The sequence below is a fragment of the Aythya marila genome (genome assembly GCF_965140915.1).
Source record: "Aythya marila genome assembly, chromosome: 4".
NCBI lineage: Eukaryota > Metazoa > Chordata > Aves > Anseriformes > Anatidae > Aythya > Aythya marila.
Genome location: NC_139045.1, coordinates 7,803,353 through 7,819,767, shown reverse-complemented (window position 1 = coordinate 7,819,767; position 16,415 = coordinate 7,803,353). Strand labels below are relative to the sequence as shown.

Below are 16,415 nucleotides of genomic sequence, written 5' to 3'. Positions count from 1 at the left end.
AGAAGAGCAGCCCCACACTGCTTCACAGTGTGTAGACGTGGTCTAAAGGCAGTCCAGAGCTGGGGGAGCACCTGGTAGATGAGCAGTGATGGAAGTTGACCCTGAGAACCTACAATAATTAAGTTGCACTGACGAGCTGTCAGTGAAACACTTGGCATTGTTACGTGTTTGCTGTCCTGCATGCAGGTACAATAGATGTGTTTAAACTCATAATGTTGACTCCTCCTCTCCATGCTGTTCTTCAGATGTCATTAAACTGCAGCTGGTTGAAGCAGGCTTGGTGGAGTGCTTGCTTGAGATTGTCCAGAAGACTGTGGATAGTGACAAAGAGGATGATGTTGCAGAGCTTAAAACAGCTTCAGATCTTATGGTTTTATTATTGCTTGGAGGTAAGTACAGTGTAAGTACAGTTTACCTTTTGCAAAGCAACAGCAGACACCTGTATGCCATTTGGCTGCTGAAGTTTACTATTATTAAACTATTTTTTAAATAACCTAAAGGACCTGCCATTTAACATGTAGTAGGTCAGATTTTGTCTCTCATCTGATTGCAGGACTGAATAAATTGTAGTGAAGCCAGCAGAACTTGACACATAAAAATAGAAGAATTTTCCCTAACATTTTTTTGGCTTGCTGACAAAGCTTTGGCTTTTTATTCCAGATGAATCCATGCAAAAGTTATTTGAAGGAGGAAAAGGCAGCGTGTTCCAAAGAGTGCTTTCATGGATTCCTTCCAATAGCCATCAGCTACAGCTTGCAGGAGCATTGGCTATTGCAAATTTTGCCAGAAATGGTAAGACTATGCTATAGTATCTTACATGTATTTATTTGTGCCTTTCTGTCATGCTACATCTGTACAGAGAAAGTGTGTGCAGTGTTAAAGCTGGTATGAAGCTATACAGCACCATTGGTAGTTTTATACTTTAAAATCCTGGAAAGTGTTAAGGCTGCTTTAAAAATAATAATTAAAATAAACCTTTCACATTTGTGATAGATGTATAGATTTCTGCCTTCTTCAGTTTCTCATATCACTGTTCTAAATTTGCCATGAGCACTGTAACCCCCCACTGACGACGGTGGTCAAATTCTCCAGCAGTAAGATCTAGAAAGGAGCAGGGAAGTGACACTTCTGTTCTTAAAAAGCTCAAATAAAAATCTTAGCAATATTCTTTCACTCACAAGTGACATGGTCTCATCTTGCACAGACGGAAACTGCATCCATATGGTGGATAATGGCATAGTTCAGAAGCTGATGGATCTGCTAGACAGACATGTCGAGGACGGAAACGTAACTGTGCAGCACGCAGCCCTGAGTGCGCTCAGAAACCTGGCTATTCCTGGTAAGCCTCCCTTTGCATTGCTAATTGCACCAATGTGAAATTCTGCTCTCCCCCTGCAAGCCCCAGGGGCTGAGGGTGGGACATTTCTGGAGGAGGTCAGCCTGCTGCTTTTCATTCAGGCCCATAACTGCTTTTGTAGTTTCTGCACAGCAGCTGCAGCCGGCAGTTTTAAATAAATCACTGACCCATCAGCCATCCTTTGGCCACTCTGAACCCACGGTATCACCCCCCACCAAGGAAAGGGCAGCTTTGTGGCAAGCAGGGAGCTGAGGCCTCAGATAGGATTTCTCAAACCCTTCCATGCAGAGCACTGTGTGTTTCCATTTTGGGTTCTCTTCCACAGCTGAGGGTCCCCAGCAGACAGCAGTGCCCAAATTGCTGAAGCACTGCATCTCCCTGTAACTCCTAGAGCTTTGACAGTTCAGAAGTTAGAGCTGGAGCTGAACTGCTCCAGTTGGTTACTGTTTGTAGGCAATGAACTGAATGCTAATTTTGTCATTTTAATAACTCCACTTGTGTGAGTTTTGATTACCCAAATGTAAAAGACAGAGTACCTGCACATAAAAACAAAACAAGCCTATAATAATTATATATGCTTTCTAGTACAAGGCCACAAAATAAGCCTTTTATCCATTTAACCTCATTTTACTATTTTCAGTCTTCACAAAGAGTAATTTTCTAAAAATGATTGTGCGTACATACTAAACCCATGCAGCTTTAGTGGCATGCCACTTGCTTATATTTCTTGGGCAGTTCTGTTAACTTCCATTTGTTGGAAAGCTTCCCTGTAGCCTATGCTCGGGGATGTCAGCCAGAGACCGAAACAAGATTTAATGGATATTGTTACAGAAAAATGAGCAAGGAATAATTGGCCCCGTGATGAACTGCTTGTTAAACACTACTTTGAATATGAAAGTAGTATTTTTTCCTAAGTACAGTATTGGACCCATGGAAGTGGAGAACTTAAGACTAGTGGAAGGGATGAAGGACAGCTTGCGGGGGCCTTACCAGGACTCCAGACATGTCAGGCCACAGTGTTTTTTGTGTAAAGTATTGGAACTGGGTATGAGGTTGCTCTGCTAATTGGATGCTTTAGTTTCTTTCTCTATGAGAAACACAAGAGTGTTGTTGGGAATCAGAGATGTTTTCCCATATTTTAGGGCACAGGTAAGCTCTAGCCTGGGCTTCTGCTCAGTGCATTTTGTGGAGGACTCCTTTCCTAGCCAAGGTGGAGGAGTCTAGCCTTCAGTTCAGGGTGAACACTGGAGATTAGGCGTGCATGCTGGGACAAAGCACTGCATTTCATACCTGTGTCTTAGCAACCCCAACGTTTTTCTAAAACACAGCATTGTCAGCACATGCTGTCTGTGTTCACGAGCTATTTTTCAAATGTTGTCTTAAAAATTGCATCAAGATTGTCTTGGAAATAAATTGCACCTTCCAGAAATGTTCTTGAAATCGTTCCTGTTCTTTATTCATGCAGTTGTAAATAAGGCTAAGATGCTATCAGCTGGCGTTGCAGAAGCAGTATTGAAATTTCTCAGATCGGAGATGCCCCCTGTTCAATTCAAGCTGCTGGGAACATTAAGAATGTTAATAGATGCACAAGGTAAAAATAAGCTGTTCTCTATGTTAAGTAATTCTCTTTGGTTCAGTCTATGATATAATGCTAAGAGAGAAGGGAAGCAGAGGGGGTTTTTTATTGTTTGTGTTTTTTTTTGTTGCTGTTGTTCTTTTTAATTTTAAGCCTGAAACCTTAGAATAAACCTAATACATATGCAAAGGGAGAGAAAAATGTGGGTTGACTTTTTTTTTCAGCACTCCTAAATTGACTACTCGGGACCCTCAGAATAGGTGTCAAATGCTTGTTTACTTTTGTACTTCAGAACTCTCCTACACTGTCACATTATGAGTATGCGTTGAGGCGTGGGAGTTTTAAGCTACCACTCCAGCTTTGCTGTTCACTTGCTGCATTTTCTAGCTGTACCTAGCTTCTTGGAGCACACTAATGCGCTTGCTAATTGATAAGCTGCAATTTAAAAGGAGCAAGCACCTTTCAGTTCTGCTTCTTGTTCTTGTACCTAAGATCTGTATTTATGAAATTAGACAGCTAAAAAAAAAAAGTTATTAATGAGATAATTAGCCAAGTATTTATTTTTGACCTAGTAGAGCAGATTTTTTTCAAAAGCTCCCTTGTAGTTCTAGCATAGCTATTAGATGTGAAGTAGAAATTCATTGAAGTAACTTATGCAACTTTAACATCTTGTGGTTTAACCCGGTCGGCAGCTAAGCACCACGCAGCTGTTTGCTCAGTCTCCCCCCTCCCTCTCTGGGATGGGGGAGAGAAACAGGACAGTGAAGCCTGTGAGTTGAGATAAAGGCAGTTTATTAAGACAGGAAAATAATAATAATGATAGTACAACTAATAGTAATATGTACAAAACAAGTGATGCATAATGCAATTGCCCAGCCTAACCCCAAGCAGCCGGCCCCCTACCCCAGCTAGCCACCCCTATATATTGTTCAGCATGACCCCAGATGGTGTGGGATACCCCTATGGCCAGTTTGGATCATGGTCCTGGGTCTGTCCCCTCACAGCTCCTGCTTCACGCTCAGCCTGCCCACTGGCAGGACAGAGCGAGGAGCTGAAAAGTCCTTGGCATTTTTTTTTTTTTTTGGTTATGAGTGTTTTTGGTATTTTGTTTCCATTTTGGCTTTACTTGCTTCCATGCAACCTCGACTTTTCACACTGTTAGCTCAAGCTGGCAAAGTTCTCCTTCAACTCCTTCTAGTTAGTGACTTTCAGCTTATTTTTCTAACACTTGCTTTAAAAAAATGACAACTTCTCTGTTGTGTTGTTGGCTCCGGCAACGTGTAGCAGAAGCAGCTGAACAGCTGGGAAAAAATGCAAAGCTGGTGGAACGGTTGGTGGAGTGGTGTGAAGCCAAGGATCACGCAGGTGTGATGGGAGAGTCGAACAGACTACTGTCTGCACTTATACGACACAGCAAATCAAAAGTAAGTGGCGAAAATTTCAGCTTTTAAGCACAAAGAGTTACCTCTGCACTTCGTATCATTAGTAGCCAAGGCCTCTGGTACACAATCTTTCTAGAAAGCCAGGTTGCTTTCACGGAATCACAGACCTGTAGGGGTTGGAAGAGACCTCGAAAGATCATTGGGTCCAAACCCCCTGCCAAATCAGGTTCCTCAGAGCAGGCTGCCCAGGTGGGCGTCCAGACAGGCCTTTATTCATATGTTACATCCTCTCTGCCTCCAGGACCTGCCAGTCAGACTCGAGCACCAGGTTTAAACAGTCACTGGAACTATGTAGGTAAAAAACATAGAAACAAAGCAGAACAGTCACAGAGTTGCAGGCCAATTAAAAAACATTGTTAGGGTGAATGTGGCTCAGTCTTGACCCATTTGAATTTGTGTTGTATCCTGTAGAAGTTCAGCATGCCATATTTTCTACTTTATGATGATATATGTAAGGAGGCATTGCATTCAATCGCTGTTATCTTTCTATATAGATAGATATTAAATAGGCATTCACAGAATGACTATTAGAAGAAAATGTAGAGCTGAGAAGGTGGTTTTATTTTTTGGTGTTTTTTTTTAATGCTTTTACTGCCCTCTAGGTTTGGTTATGGGTACAACTGGTTCTTTACTGCACACTAATTTGAGTTCATTTTTTTATTTAAAAGTATTTCAGCTAGTATTTAGAAAGGCAGTGGTAGTTTAGGAACCTTAGGTCCCATTTTAAAAAATGGAGTCAGTACTTGTCTGTTAAACCACACTGGTATTGAACCTGGATGCTGTCATCTCTTACCTGCTTGGTACTACCTTTTGGAGGATGATGTTCACCTATAAAATCATTAAAATTTTCACGTCAGGGCATATAGCCAAAATTCTCCACCAACTCAAGCAGAAATTAGCAGTTCCCAGAGAATTCGAGGAAGTCTCAAAACCTCTTTGGATTTCTACCAGAAAAATCACAAATAGGAAGAAGCATCACTGCAAGTAAGGAAAAGTATAAATATATATGTATATATATTTTTATATACGCATACATTTTATATATATGTATTTCTATCTATACACATAGACTTGTATATATTATGTCATTCAGAAAAGAATAAGTTTTTTAAGTGTTAAATTCATGAGTCATTCAGCTGTGACTTGCACCACAAGCATCCTCAATATGATAACTAAAAGGATTTCAGTTTTCAAGGTTATGATCATATTGTGTCTGGTTCCCTGCACAAAGAATGTTGCTGCATAGTCTGTGCAAGCACTGGCATGTAAGTCATTCTAAACACATGTAGCAGTTGATGAGTTTTGGTTTGTGGTTGGTGTTTAGAGGGGATGTATCCTTTGAATGGAAATTCAACGCTATCTTTAAAAATTTAAACTAAATTCTTATTCCAAGAAATAACTATTTAATTGTTAGTTATTATTAATAATAATCATAAATATTATATAAATCATAAATGTAAAAATAATATTTAATGACAAACATGATAGAAATAAATAATAAATATAAGTATATAATTTATATGAATATTCTATAAAATTTAAAAATGAATATTAGCTATTATATTAGTTATTATTAGTTATAACTATTATAACTTTGCACCCTCAGAACAAATAAATAGTTAAAAAATATATATTTTATATATATAAAATATATAGATTATATATTTATATATATATATAAATATATAATCTATATATATTAATATATATAAAAATAATATATATATATTTGGACTGTTGCCCTTTAGCATGCAAAGTTACCCGACTTTCAGTCAGTATTTTGCAAGTATTTTTGCTGTGAAAAATATATATTTCACATATAACTGTGAAAACTTAAATTAGGTGCAAACTAACTTTTTAATGATCATGTACAGGTAAATCAAAGACCTCAAACACCATAAATGGTTAAGTGGCACAGTTTGACAGGTCCATCTTATAATTAGAGTAATTACAGATAATTAGGCTTATGTATTATGTATATGTACATTTATGTATAAAGTTCTTCAATGTGCATATAACCAATGAGCAGCCTTACCTGGAGACAACACAGCATCGGTGACAGATTTGTTATTTAACAGTTTGTGTGCAATGCAGAATCTTCTTTTTTTTTTTTTTAATTTCTATGCTATTTCTTTTAGGATGTCATTAGGACCATTGTACAGAGCGGTGGCATCAAGCATTTAGTAACCATGGCGACCAGCGAACATGTAATAATGCAAAACGAAGCTCTCGTTGCGCTGGCACTAATAGCAGCTTTAGAGTTAGGTGAGTATCCCAGAGGTTAACTCCGCCTGCGTTCTTCTGAGCCTGGGCCCATGAGAATTGCACAGGGGCAGTCGTGCGAGCATCTCTTGCAATGTGGAGCAGGCTGCTTCTTCCACCAGCTGCTTCTTCCACCGGCCTTTCGGCAGCACAGAAATACATGGCAAGTCATGCACTGACAAACAGGAAATAAGGTTAAACAGAAAACTGGAAAAACTGGAGTTTGCTCGTGATACAGTTCCTATTCTATTATTCTGGTAGGTAAACACAATCTAGAACACCCTCTAACAGATTTCAGATTTGGGGTAAAACCCCAAAGGCTAACTGTTTTAGAGTGGAGACTGTATGACCTAGGTCTGTGTGCACTGGGATGGTTAATCCCCTTTTGAGAGAGCTTATCAAAGTAAAGCTTTCACTTGCCTAATCTGTGAGAGCTGAAGAATACATATGGAGGTGGATGATGCCCCCAAATGTCTTTATTATTATTAAATTCCACAGAAATAGATGCAAGAGTTGCCATATGAAGGCAGAGATGAGTACATATCTTGACCTGCCTTTGTAATACTTCAGCTTATCAAACAAAGAAAGGGAAATGCCCACTGGGGGCTTTATTTATCCTGTTTGCTTGCTTGTTAACTAAGATGATGATGATCTGAACAAGCAACATTTACGTATTTTTGTTCTTGATTTCATCTCTTGTCATTGTGCACTAGCAGAATGCTACTTTCAACTTCCCAATCGCTGCCGATGCATCGGGGAATTGTTTTGTTTTAATTGAAAGGAAAAATGCTTGTAATTACATGACACTTCTAACCCTTGTCTTATATTCAGACATTTAAAGGTTCTGAGGCTGAATTCAGTACATTAATGTTTCTTAGAAAACTACAGAGGAAATAACTCATATTCTGATTTTGCAAAGCTTTTCATGGTCTTAATGGATCTCTCTCTCTACCATGGAGTCAAGAATTACACTGCCTGTATTTAAGTTAAACAAAGTTTTCAAAAGCAATTCAGGCAGTGAAAGTCTTGAAAGCTTAAATATTGCAGGTGTTGGCTTAAACAGCTAGAAAGCCAGGCAGATTTTCCATCAGCTCACTGCGCATTTAAGATTGGATTTTATTATTAAACTGTGTAATTGTCCTTTCAAGCAGTTAAGCTATTTTGCATTTTTATAGCAAGAGCTGTGATTCCTATCAGCACACCATCTAATATGTGCTTCAGTTTTATGCCAGTGAGCTAGGTACCACAGCACCAATTCCACTACAGTGGGAGATCCATGTTTCAGTAAGCGGCTAAAACACTAAAGTATCAAACCAAGCGGCACTTCCAGGTTTACAAGTTTTCACTTGTGTTTCAGTCACTGCTGAAAAGGACCTTGAAAACGCTCAGCTCGTTCAGATTCTACACAGACTGCTCTCAGATGACAGGAGTGCTCCAGAAATAAAATACAACTCCATGGTGCTGATCTGTGCCCTTATAGGATCTGGTGAGTATTCAGGAGGGGGTGCTTTTCCAAGAGATTTTTTATTATAAATTTTTTGTAACCTGACCTTTTGGAGCACATGCAAATGCACTCAGTCTTTGTTTCTGTTCACAAGGAATGTACACAGAATAGTTTGATTTACTGTGACACTTTAGTGTCACGAAAAAGGCTATTAACTCAGTTTGGGATATTAACTGCCAAAATTGGATTCAGGCCTCTGCAGTTTGCAGATAACTCCTGGAAGTTTGAGCTATCTACAAGTTTTACAAGAGAAAAACAAAAACCACCTTTAACTGTACAGTGTCAGGCTCTCTGTGCAAACATGCAGATAACAAGAACTTAATTCTTACCTTTAGCTGTAAGCTCCCTGTAATCGATGGGTGATGGCTGTTTTTTGGGTTTTGGTTTTCTTTCTTCAAGTAAAATTAGGTGGAAGAGAAGTTTGCAGAGCACCTCCTTTAAATTCCTACAATAACAGTAGAAAGTTAAAAAAGAGAAAAAAAAAAAAAAAAAGAATACTTACAGGGACACAAGTGAGCACTTCGTACAGCACATAGGCTGGCATCCTGCTCACTGACCTTGCTAGGAAGAGTCCTTCCCTTGGCAGCCTTCACGTGCTCTGAGCACAACTGTTTGTGGTTTTTTTTGAAAGATGAGCAGGTTGTGCTCTAACACATGCCAGGGCTGGACACTGAACTCTCTTCTTTCTGAGGTAACCCTCTGGCAATGGTCAGATTGCTTTGAGGATAGTGAAGAAGCAGGCTATGGCTTGCAATGCAACTTCACACCTCTGCATGGACAAAGAGGGAGGGGAGAAATGGAGCAAAGTATCATGAAGAAGTTTGATCCCCAGCTGAGGATTCAAGAAGTGGACAAGTTTCTTTCACTCAGTCCTTCAAAAAGTATTTACTCTATGGAAGGAGACCAAATTTCATGTGAGGAAAAAAAATCAGAAATTTACAAACACCTAAGGGACAAGGAACTGCATTAAGTGCAGAAAGGTAGGAAGTCAGTACCTGTTCAGTACCCATCTCTGCACATGGCTTGATGAGTGTGAAACAGCTGAAGATTTGCCAGAGATGAGTTCACAGCAATTCAGCTGAATTGATTAAACCATTATAGCTACGTGCATGCTGTCTGTAACCAAAGCTGCTTTTCCTATATAGAGTTCACCACGCCAGCTGCAGGGCTGGTGAACCCATATGTTCATGGCTGCCCGTGCATCCATGCTGGTGACTGCTGTATTACTGACATCTTAAAGGAACTAATACATGGTTTTTAGAGCAATACATACATCTCACTGTACAAAAAAGGGTGCTCAATGCTTGCTAACAAGCCTCAGCTCCCACTAAGCATTTGCTTTAATGCTAAGACACAGCATTTAGGTTTTACTCACGGCCCTCTTACCTTAAGCCATTTTGTGCTTGGAGTCGTCCATCCATTTTAGAGCAGAAGCCCTTCTGCAGAGGTTCCCTCAGCCTCATTGCAGTGCTCTTGTGAGGCTCCCATTGCTTCCGACTAAAAACATCAGCCTCAGAAATTCTGCTCAGCACTTGCATTTTCACTTCCCTGAGTCTTGTCACCTGCAAGATGGACAGCATTATTTAAGGTCAAATAACCACCTCTATTCCACTGGAGTAATTTTTTTTTCAGAGTGAGTTATCCAGCTGGCAGAGCTCAGCCAGCACACTGCAAGTTTTACATAGACAAGAGGCATCTTAGCATTCTCCCAGAGAGCAGACAGCACATCACTACACTACACAGCTGTGAAGTTAGGGCTCAGCACTTGGCTGACCCAGTGGCCAGCCTCCCTTCTTGATGAACAGACCTATGTAACAACAGCCAGTACATAAAAACAATAACTGAGCAACCCTGGTATTAGCTTTTAACCCCCCCCCACCTGATTTTTAACCAGGGGAGGCAGGCAGTGCAATCACAAAGTTTGCTCTCCATGCATGAGAAAATACGAAATACATTTCTTCCAGCCCTGCTGCCTCTAACATTTCTGCCACCATCCCTGCACAATGAGTATTTATGTTTACAAGTTCCCATGTTATACTGTAAACAGAGCCATAGTTCCACAACAGCTAGAAAGTGGTTGTCTTGGTTTTAATTATTGGGAAGTTTAATTCTCCAGGGCCTGCTGTTACTATCCTTCATTACAGGGTATCTGGCATCATATTTAACTTGATACTACTAACAGCTGTGCTTTAGCAGTAAATACACATGTATAAAAAGGATTTTTTTGCCATCTGGAAGTTGATGTTGCAACTGAAAGAATGGCTGGAAAGAGGGAATAAGCAAGACAACAAAAAATGGAAACGTAACCTAAGGAATAAGCAAAAGCAGAGCATTCCTAGCTAGCAGTCACGTCTGTGTGAGGGTCCAGCAATCTGGATTCTGAGCACAACCGATCAGCCACAGTAAGTCACAGCAAGCTCCTGAGAGGTAGTTCAGTAACATCTGCTTAAAGACAATGCTATCTTAGAAGTAGAAAGAGGAAGGAAAGCACTTACACGGTATAAGCACCCCGAGAGCTTTGCTGACACTACCCTCTGTAACCCAGTTCCCGGGTGCACGGCCGTGCGAGAGCTCCTAGCTCCCACACAGCAGGGGATAAACTGAAAGAAAACTGAAAACTTGTGAACAAGAAAGTTGGCAGGGAAAACAAATGGACAAAGCGTGCTTTTCTGTCCAGAGGAAAAGCAGTAAATATGCATAGCTGATCTGAAACAGATGGTTGGGATTCCTCCCGGGAAGCTCAGGGATGAGGCCCCAGCAGCACCTGGGAAACAAAAAAAATACCTGTAGGTGTTTGCTGCTGAGTGAGAGTTCACCAGAATGGACTAAGCAGGGCATGAAACACCACCAGCTGCTTTGGCTCTTCACTGTGGGATGCCTGAACACAGGGCTCCAGGTAAATGCTCCACATTGTATTTTTTTTGTGAATTGCACTGTCTGGGTCGTTCCCGACCTGTCCTTACTGGCACAGCGTACGACACAATCAAGGATCAGACTGGCAGCACAGTGTCACACTTTGAAGTCACACACAAACGCTGTACACATAGAATCACAGAATTTCTAGGTTGGAAGAGACCTCAAGATCATCGAGTCCAACCTCTGACCTAACGCTAACAGTCCCCACTAAACCATATCCCTAAGCTCTACATCTAAACATCTTTTAAAGACTTCCAGGGATAATGTGCACAGTGCAGTGCCTGACGTGTTGCACTGTCACAGTCAGAGCTGAACCACAGCTGGGCAGCTCCCAAGCAGTGACACAGACAGTAAGGAAATCCCTTACTCTCCTCACACTCCCCCACAAGCAACCAGAGCTGATTTACTACAGGTGAGCTATGCAGCGAACCCTCCAGGCACCCTCATTCACTCCATCAGACCAGTTTAAGTAATAAAGCAGAAAAATACTCCATTAGAAAACAAACACTTCCTAAGCATCTCTTTTGGAGGACTTACCAGGTGGATCTTTGTGCCTGCCAGGCAGCAGCTTCAGCCTTCACCTCTACCTGAAGTCCATGGCGCCTGGGCATGCCTAGGCCCAGGGAGTTCTCTCCATCCTCAAAAGCAAATGAGAACAGTAAATGCAAAGCCCGTGAGTACACACACCTGTGTGCGTATGCGTGTACACCAGGGACTCCCTAAGTGCCTCACACCCACCCAGCTTTGCTGTTCTCTCGCCCGTCTCATACCAAGCACCATTTCTTTTACTCTTTCTTTTTTCCAGAACCTCTCCAAAAGGAAGTGCAGAGCATGGCATTTCTAGAAGTCGTATCAAAACTCCGCAGCCATGAGAACAAAACTGTTGCCCAGCAGGCCTCGCTAACAGAGCAGAGACTTGCTGTAGAAAGCTGAGGAAGGTCTCTTGTTTTCAGTGCATCCCATCACAGATTCCACCTTTGTCCTTCGTCCTGCTGCCGCTCCTGCTATGTTTTCCACTGTATCACTTGTGCATGCGTGTAATGTTCCCACACAAATTGATGAACTGCTGTAGGTACCCGTCCAAAAAAAGGTTTCTAAAAATTCATAGGTGGTGTTAACATGAACCTGTCTCCACCCGTAACTGTTCTACTCGTATTCTTGTTGCTTGGGCCACATAGTAGAATGTGCATGTTGTAGTCCTATGATGATGTAAAAGTGGTACTACATGACGACTCTCTCCTCACAGCCCCTAACCGCGTAACAATGTACTACTAAATTAGGGACAATACAAGATGCAGCAAGTCCAGGCTAGTGTGCTGACTGTAGGATTAAGAAGTAAATCTAGCTCCATTTTTGGTGCTCTGGAGACGCAGGTTTGGATGCAATGTACTGCTGCTCATTCACTGGTCTTGCCTATTAATGTCAAACTCGTGGTACCTAGAGGTAACAAATAAAAATTTCAGTGCTCTCACTTTATCCTGTGGTTTGTCCTTTTCCATATTCACCCAGAGAAGCTGAGGCCACACCAGCAGGCACTGGTGAGGAGCCCTTCTCGTTCCTGGCTCTGGCCCCTGCTCAATCACTGCCTTTCAGCTCCAAGAATACAAAGGAAACAATTCCAGCCACTTCCACTGCACACACTGCTGTGCACAGAGGCACTGTGTGGTTTAACAACTGGGGGTTTTCACAGGAGCACACTATACAGTCCTTATCCCATAAAGCCACATGGGTACAAGTGCTGCTAGGTTTGCTTCGGGCTGGGTGTTTTTTCGTTGCAGTGTTTTGTTTTTGCAGATGGATTTTTAAAGGCCTATCTTGCAGCAGCTTTTCAAGAGAACCCCATTAATAAGTGAGAAACGCAGCATGCAAGTCTTCCTTTTCTCCTCCTAGGTAAAGGAGTTGGGGAATTGCCGGTTTAAGCACCTTACCTCACAGCTGCTCCTCTGTAGGATTTGTGACGACAGCAGCGAGCGGACCAGCAGACAGCTGTTTGGCAAAACAGGGAGCGGTGGGGACAGCAGTTTCCAGCAAGCCTCCACATGCTATTTGTGACTGTATGATACCATTGCCATCTTGATGATGCCTTGAGTGATTGCACAAAGATTGTATGATCTGTAACACTGTGAAGAGAATTCAGTTCTCCCAGTGCTAAAGTGGCAGCCTCAGGAGTCTCAGGCTTGTTAATCAGCCCAAGGGAAACCTAGAGGCCAAGCTATCCATGTGATCCCATGCCACATGGTTGCAAAACACTGCTTTCGACCTTTCCAAATTCACTTCCCAGCTCCGTGAAACCACCGGCTATCCCATACTGCGATGGGAAGATGCCATTCATGACAGGAAAGGAATTACGTACAGAAGCTAAGTATGAAAAGAAGCTGGACAGTTCCTTCATATAGTCAGTATAAGATCTGAGACCGTACCAAAAACCCCAAACCTAGCAGATGCTACAGGAGTATTCACACAACAGATCAAATTCCACATCCATTTAAACTAGTGCCAGGAACTAAGTGGCAACACAGTAAAGTTGGAAAAATAGTAATAATAAAAAAGCCTGGTAGCAACTGTACACAGCCTCTTATTTAAAAAAAAAATAAAATGCAAAACACCACCAACATATACCTGTAGACACAGGCCAGGATCCCATGACACGAGGCTCTCAATAACACAGACCCTCTGCACTGGTGAATGTAGCCCACACGCTTACAACCACCGTTCACAACAGACCCACGTGAAACCCAAGTTTCTGTATTTATTACAGAAATAATTTTCCTTGATTTCAATGAATTCCAAAATACCAGTTATCAATGGCTTACCTGGTTCTAGAAAGAGACTCTTCATGCCTTTTGACACCCGTATAAACTACAAATACACAAGCAGGCCGTAACAAAGCTGTGACGACTCCCATTCATCTGCTTTTCTAACTGGAGCTCAGGTTAAGCATCAAACCTATCTTTGTCGCTGAATTGTTATTAGGGATACCATTATGACAGCAAGCGTAAAGGCCAAGAGGCCTTTAATTTTCAGATTACTTCCCTGGGCAGAATATAAAGTCATTTAAACCTCTAGATGGAACTTGTGCTAAGTCTATATACCGAAGGAAAGTCTGCACAAAGATGGTTTTATGTCATGGCAGAAGGTAAATGAAGAGACTCTGTCCACACAAATGCATGCTCTAGCCTGCAGGTCATTTCGATGTAGCTGGTAAATCATTTATCCTCTTAGCCTCTTTTAGTCAGACAAACAGGATCTGAGGACGTTACCACTGTGTGCATTTCACTACTCACTTGACTGAAGTCAACTGAATGGAAACTGCTGATGACAGTTCGGCTGTTTACTAGATAGATTACAACTAAGCAGTTTGAAATCCTCTGCTCAGATAATTTTTATGGCAACAATGCCAGACTTTTCACTTGCCTATTGCTGCAGCAAGCCAAGCTCAAACAGCCCACAGCTGCCACGCTGTGTAGGGCCAGCAGTGCCCGGCTGGCGCGCTCCACTCCTCTGCACCTGCAGGGCTCCCGCGAGACCCAGCAGCACGGAAAACCAAGAGCACACGCAAGAGTTTACATTTCACAACATGGAAATAGAGGGAAAGGTCTCTCTTTGTATGAGGCACAAACTCCCAACAAAACAGGTTTTGGATCCAAAGGACCAATGGTCAAATGAGACCACGAGACCCAGTAAGGGTCACTTGTTTCAAAGGTCCCAGAAATGGTAACTAGTCACGTCAGGAAACAACATACAAGTTCACACAGAATACAGGCAGCTACTCCTCATCTCCCCTTCACCACAGTTTTTTATATATGAACACCACACCTATCGCATGTTAACAAAATTTAGGCAATGTCCTGGACTTGGCTTCTTTTTGGTTGACTTCTCCAAGCACCCCTCGCCCTGGTCTCCACATTTGCATTCTTACTTTGCCCGAAGTCATTTCCGTAAGTGAAGATTTATGTACATGCCTGAGATACACAAAAGGCATTTGACTTCAGTTTGGGTATAAAGATGTGCTTTTAAATCAGTCACAGTGGTGCTTTGCAGACAAAGCTGTAGGTACAGATGGGGATGAACGGTTAATACGGGGCAGATGTCAGGCTGAGGGGCAAAATTAGCTGCAAATCTGAAATTTGTTTCCACGGGGAAAACAAGGCAGGCTCATAAGAGACAAGACAGTATCATTCAGATCTGCTGCTTTTTCTTTTCCTCCTCGAGATTTGCATACTCACCAGACTGGCAATACTTCGACAGTGGTCAAAAACATAGCAAGGGCAGGCCTCTGCCCACAACAGCACGAGGAAGGAGCATTTGCAGGGGGGCAGCACGTAGCCTGTCACAACCAGAAGCTATCAAAGGAGCGATGATTGTGATTGCTTGGCCCAATTCCCCCTGACTGCCTGATCACACCAGATCAACCAAGGACAAGCAGGTTGCTGGCCTGTTTGCTCAGAAATTTCTGTTTCTCAGTGAAACCTCCTGATCAAGCCAGGTGCTGCAAGTGCTGCTCAAAGGCAAACTTTGCACCTTGGGAAGAAAAGTGATAACCACGGTGGGTGAAATCAAACCAGGGCACCGACCTCCCAAGAGCATTTGAAAACTCCTTGCAAGAGGTTCTGCCAATTGTTTTTCAAAGCGTCCAATGCCAACTATGCTTACTATTTACTGCAAAATAATGCAGATTGATGAAATACTGTATTTTAGAGATACTAAACTGGATTAGCTTGCCCTACAGTTTTGGGAATACTAAAAAACGGCTTCCTCCTCCTCTGTCTAAACAAGCACAAGACATCATTACACATTTTTACCTGTGTAAAGCAGTAAGTCAGCTCTCAATATTTCTGTTTAAGGACATGTTACGCTCTAAAAGTTAAATTCCCACCTCCCCTTATAAAAGTTTAATTAAATCGTGACAAATTGTTATATCCCCCTTTGTGCTGCTCCCTGCAAAGAACATGCCAGGGTCACTAAAACGATTACAGCGAGAGCTCCAACAGCTGTACTAACCAGCAGCCACAGCAGCTTGAGGAACACCGGCGACCTGTCAGAAACAAACAGAGCACATTTGTTAGCCAGACTTCAACAACAGCTGACAGCAGACGTGGGATTTTCTCACATGTGGACGTGCTGTTGACGTATTAGCTTATTACTCATTTAAAGGCAGCCGCTGGCAGCATGAAAATGTGCTTTGTGGCTGCCTTAGAACACAGCTCCCACATTGCATATGTGAGACTTGGGGATTTATTTCCCGCTAGTTTTTGGGAGGGAAGAGGGTGGCTTCTTCCAAAGGAGTTTTACCTGAACGTATCTTTGTATCTTCAATGTTGAGTGCCACATCAAGAGTACACATTCACAGCATCATAT

The 16,415-nt window shown here is 42.0% G+C and overlaps 1 protein-coding gene across 5 annotated transcripts in view; it reads left to right on the top strand.

Annotated features, from left to right (window-relative positions):
- Positions 1-12,533, top strand: part of RAP1GDS1 (Rap1 GTPase-GDP dissociation stimulator 1) — a 95,434-nt gene extending 82,901 nt beyond the window's left edge. For all 5 annotated transcript variants that reach the window (XM_082759111.1, XM_082759112.1, XM_082759110.1 and 2 more), the window contains 8 exons: positions 246-389; positions 661-792; positions 1,205-1,339; positions 2,823-2,948; positions 4,218-4,357; positions 6,514-6,640; positions 7,995-8,123; positions 11,863-12,533. In XM_082759111.1, coding sequence (XP_082615237.1) covers positions 246-389; positions 661-792; positions 1,205-1,339; positions 2,823-2,948; positions 4,218-4,357; positions 6,514-6,640; positions 7,995-8,123; positions 11,863-11,990 — 1,061 coding nt within the window. In that variant the 3' untranslated portion in view covers positions 11,991-12,533. The remainder of the gene's footprint in view (positions 1-245; positions 390-660; positions 793-1,204; positions 1,340-2,822; positions 2,949-4,217; positions 4,358-6,513; positions 6,641-7,994; positions 8,124-11,862) is intronic.
- Positions 12,534-16,415: the final 3,882 nt, after the last annotated feature.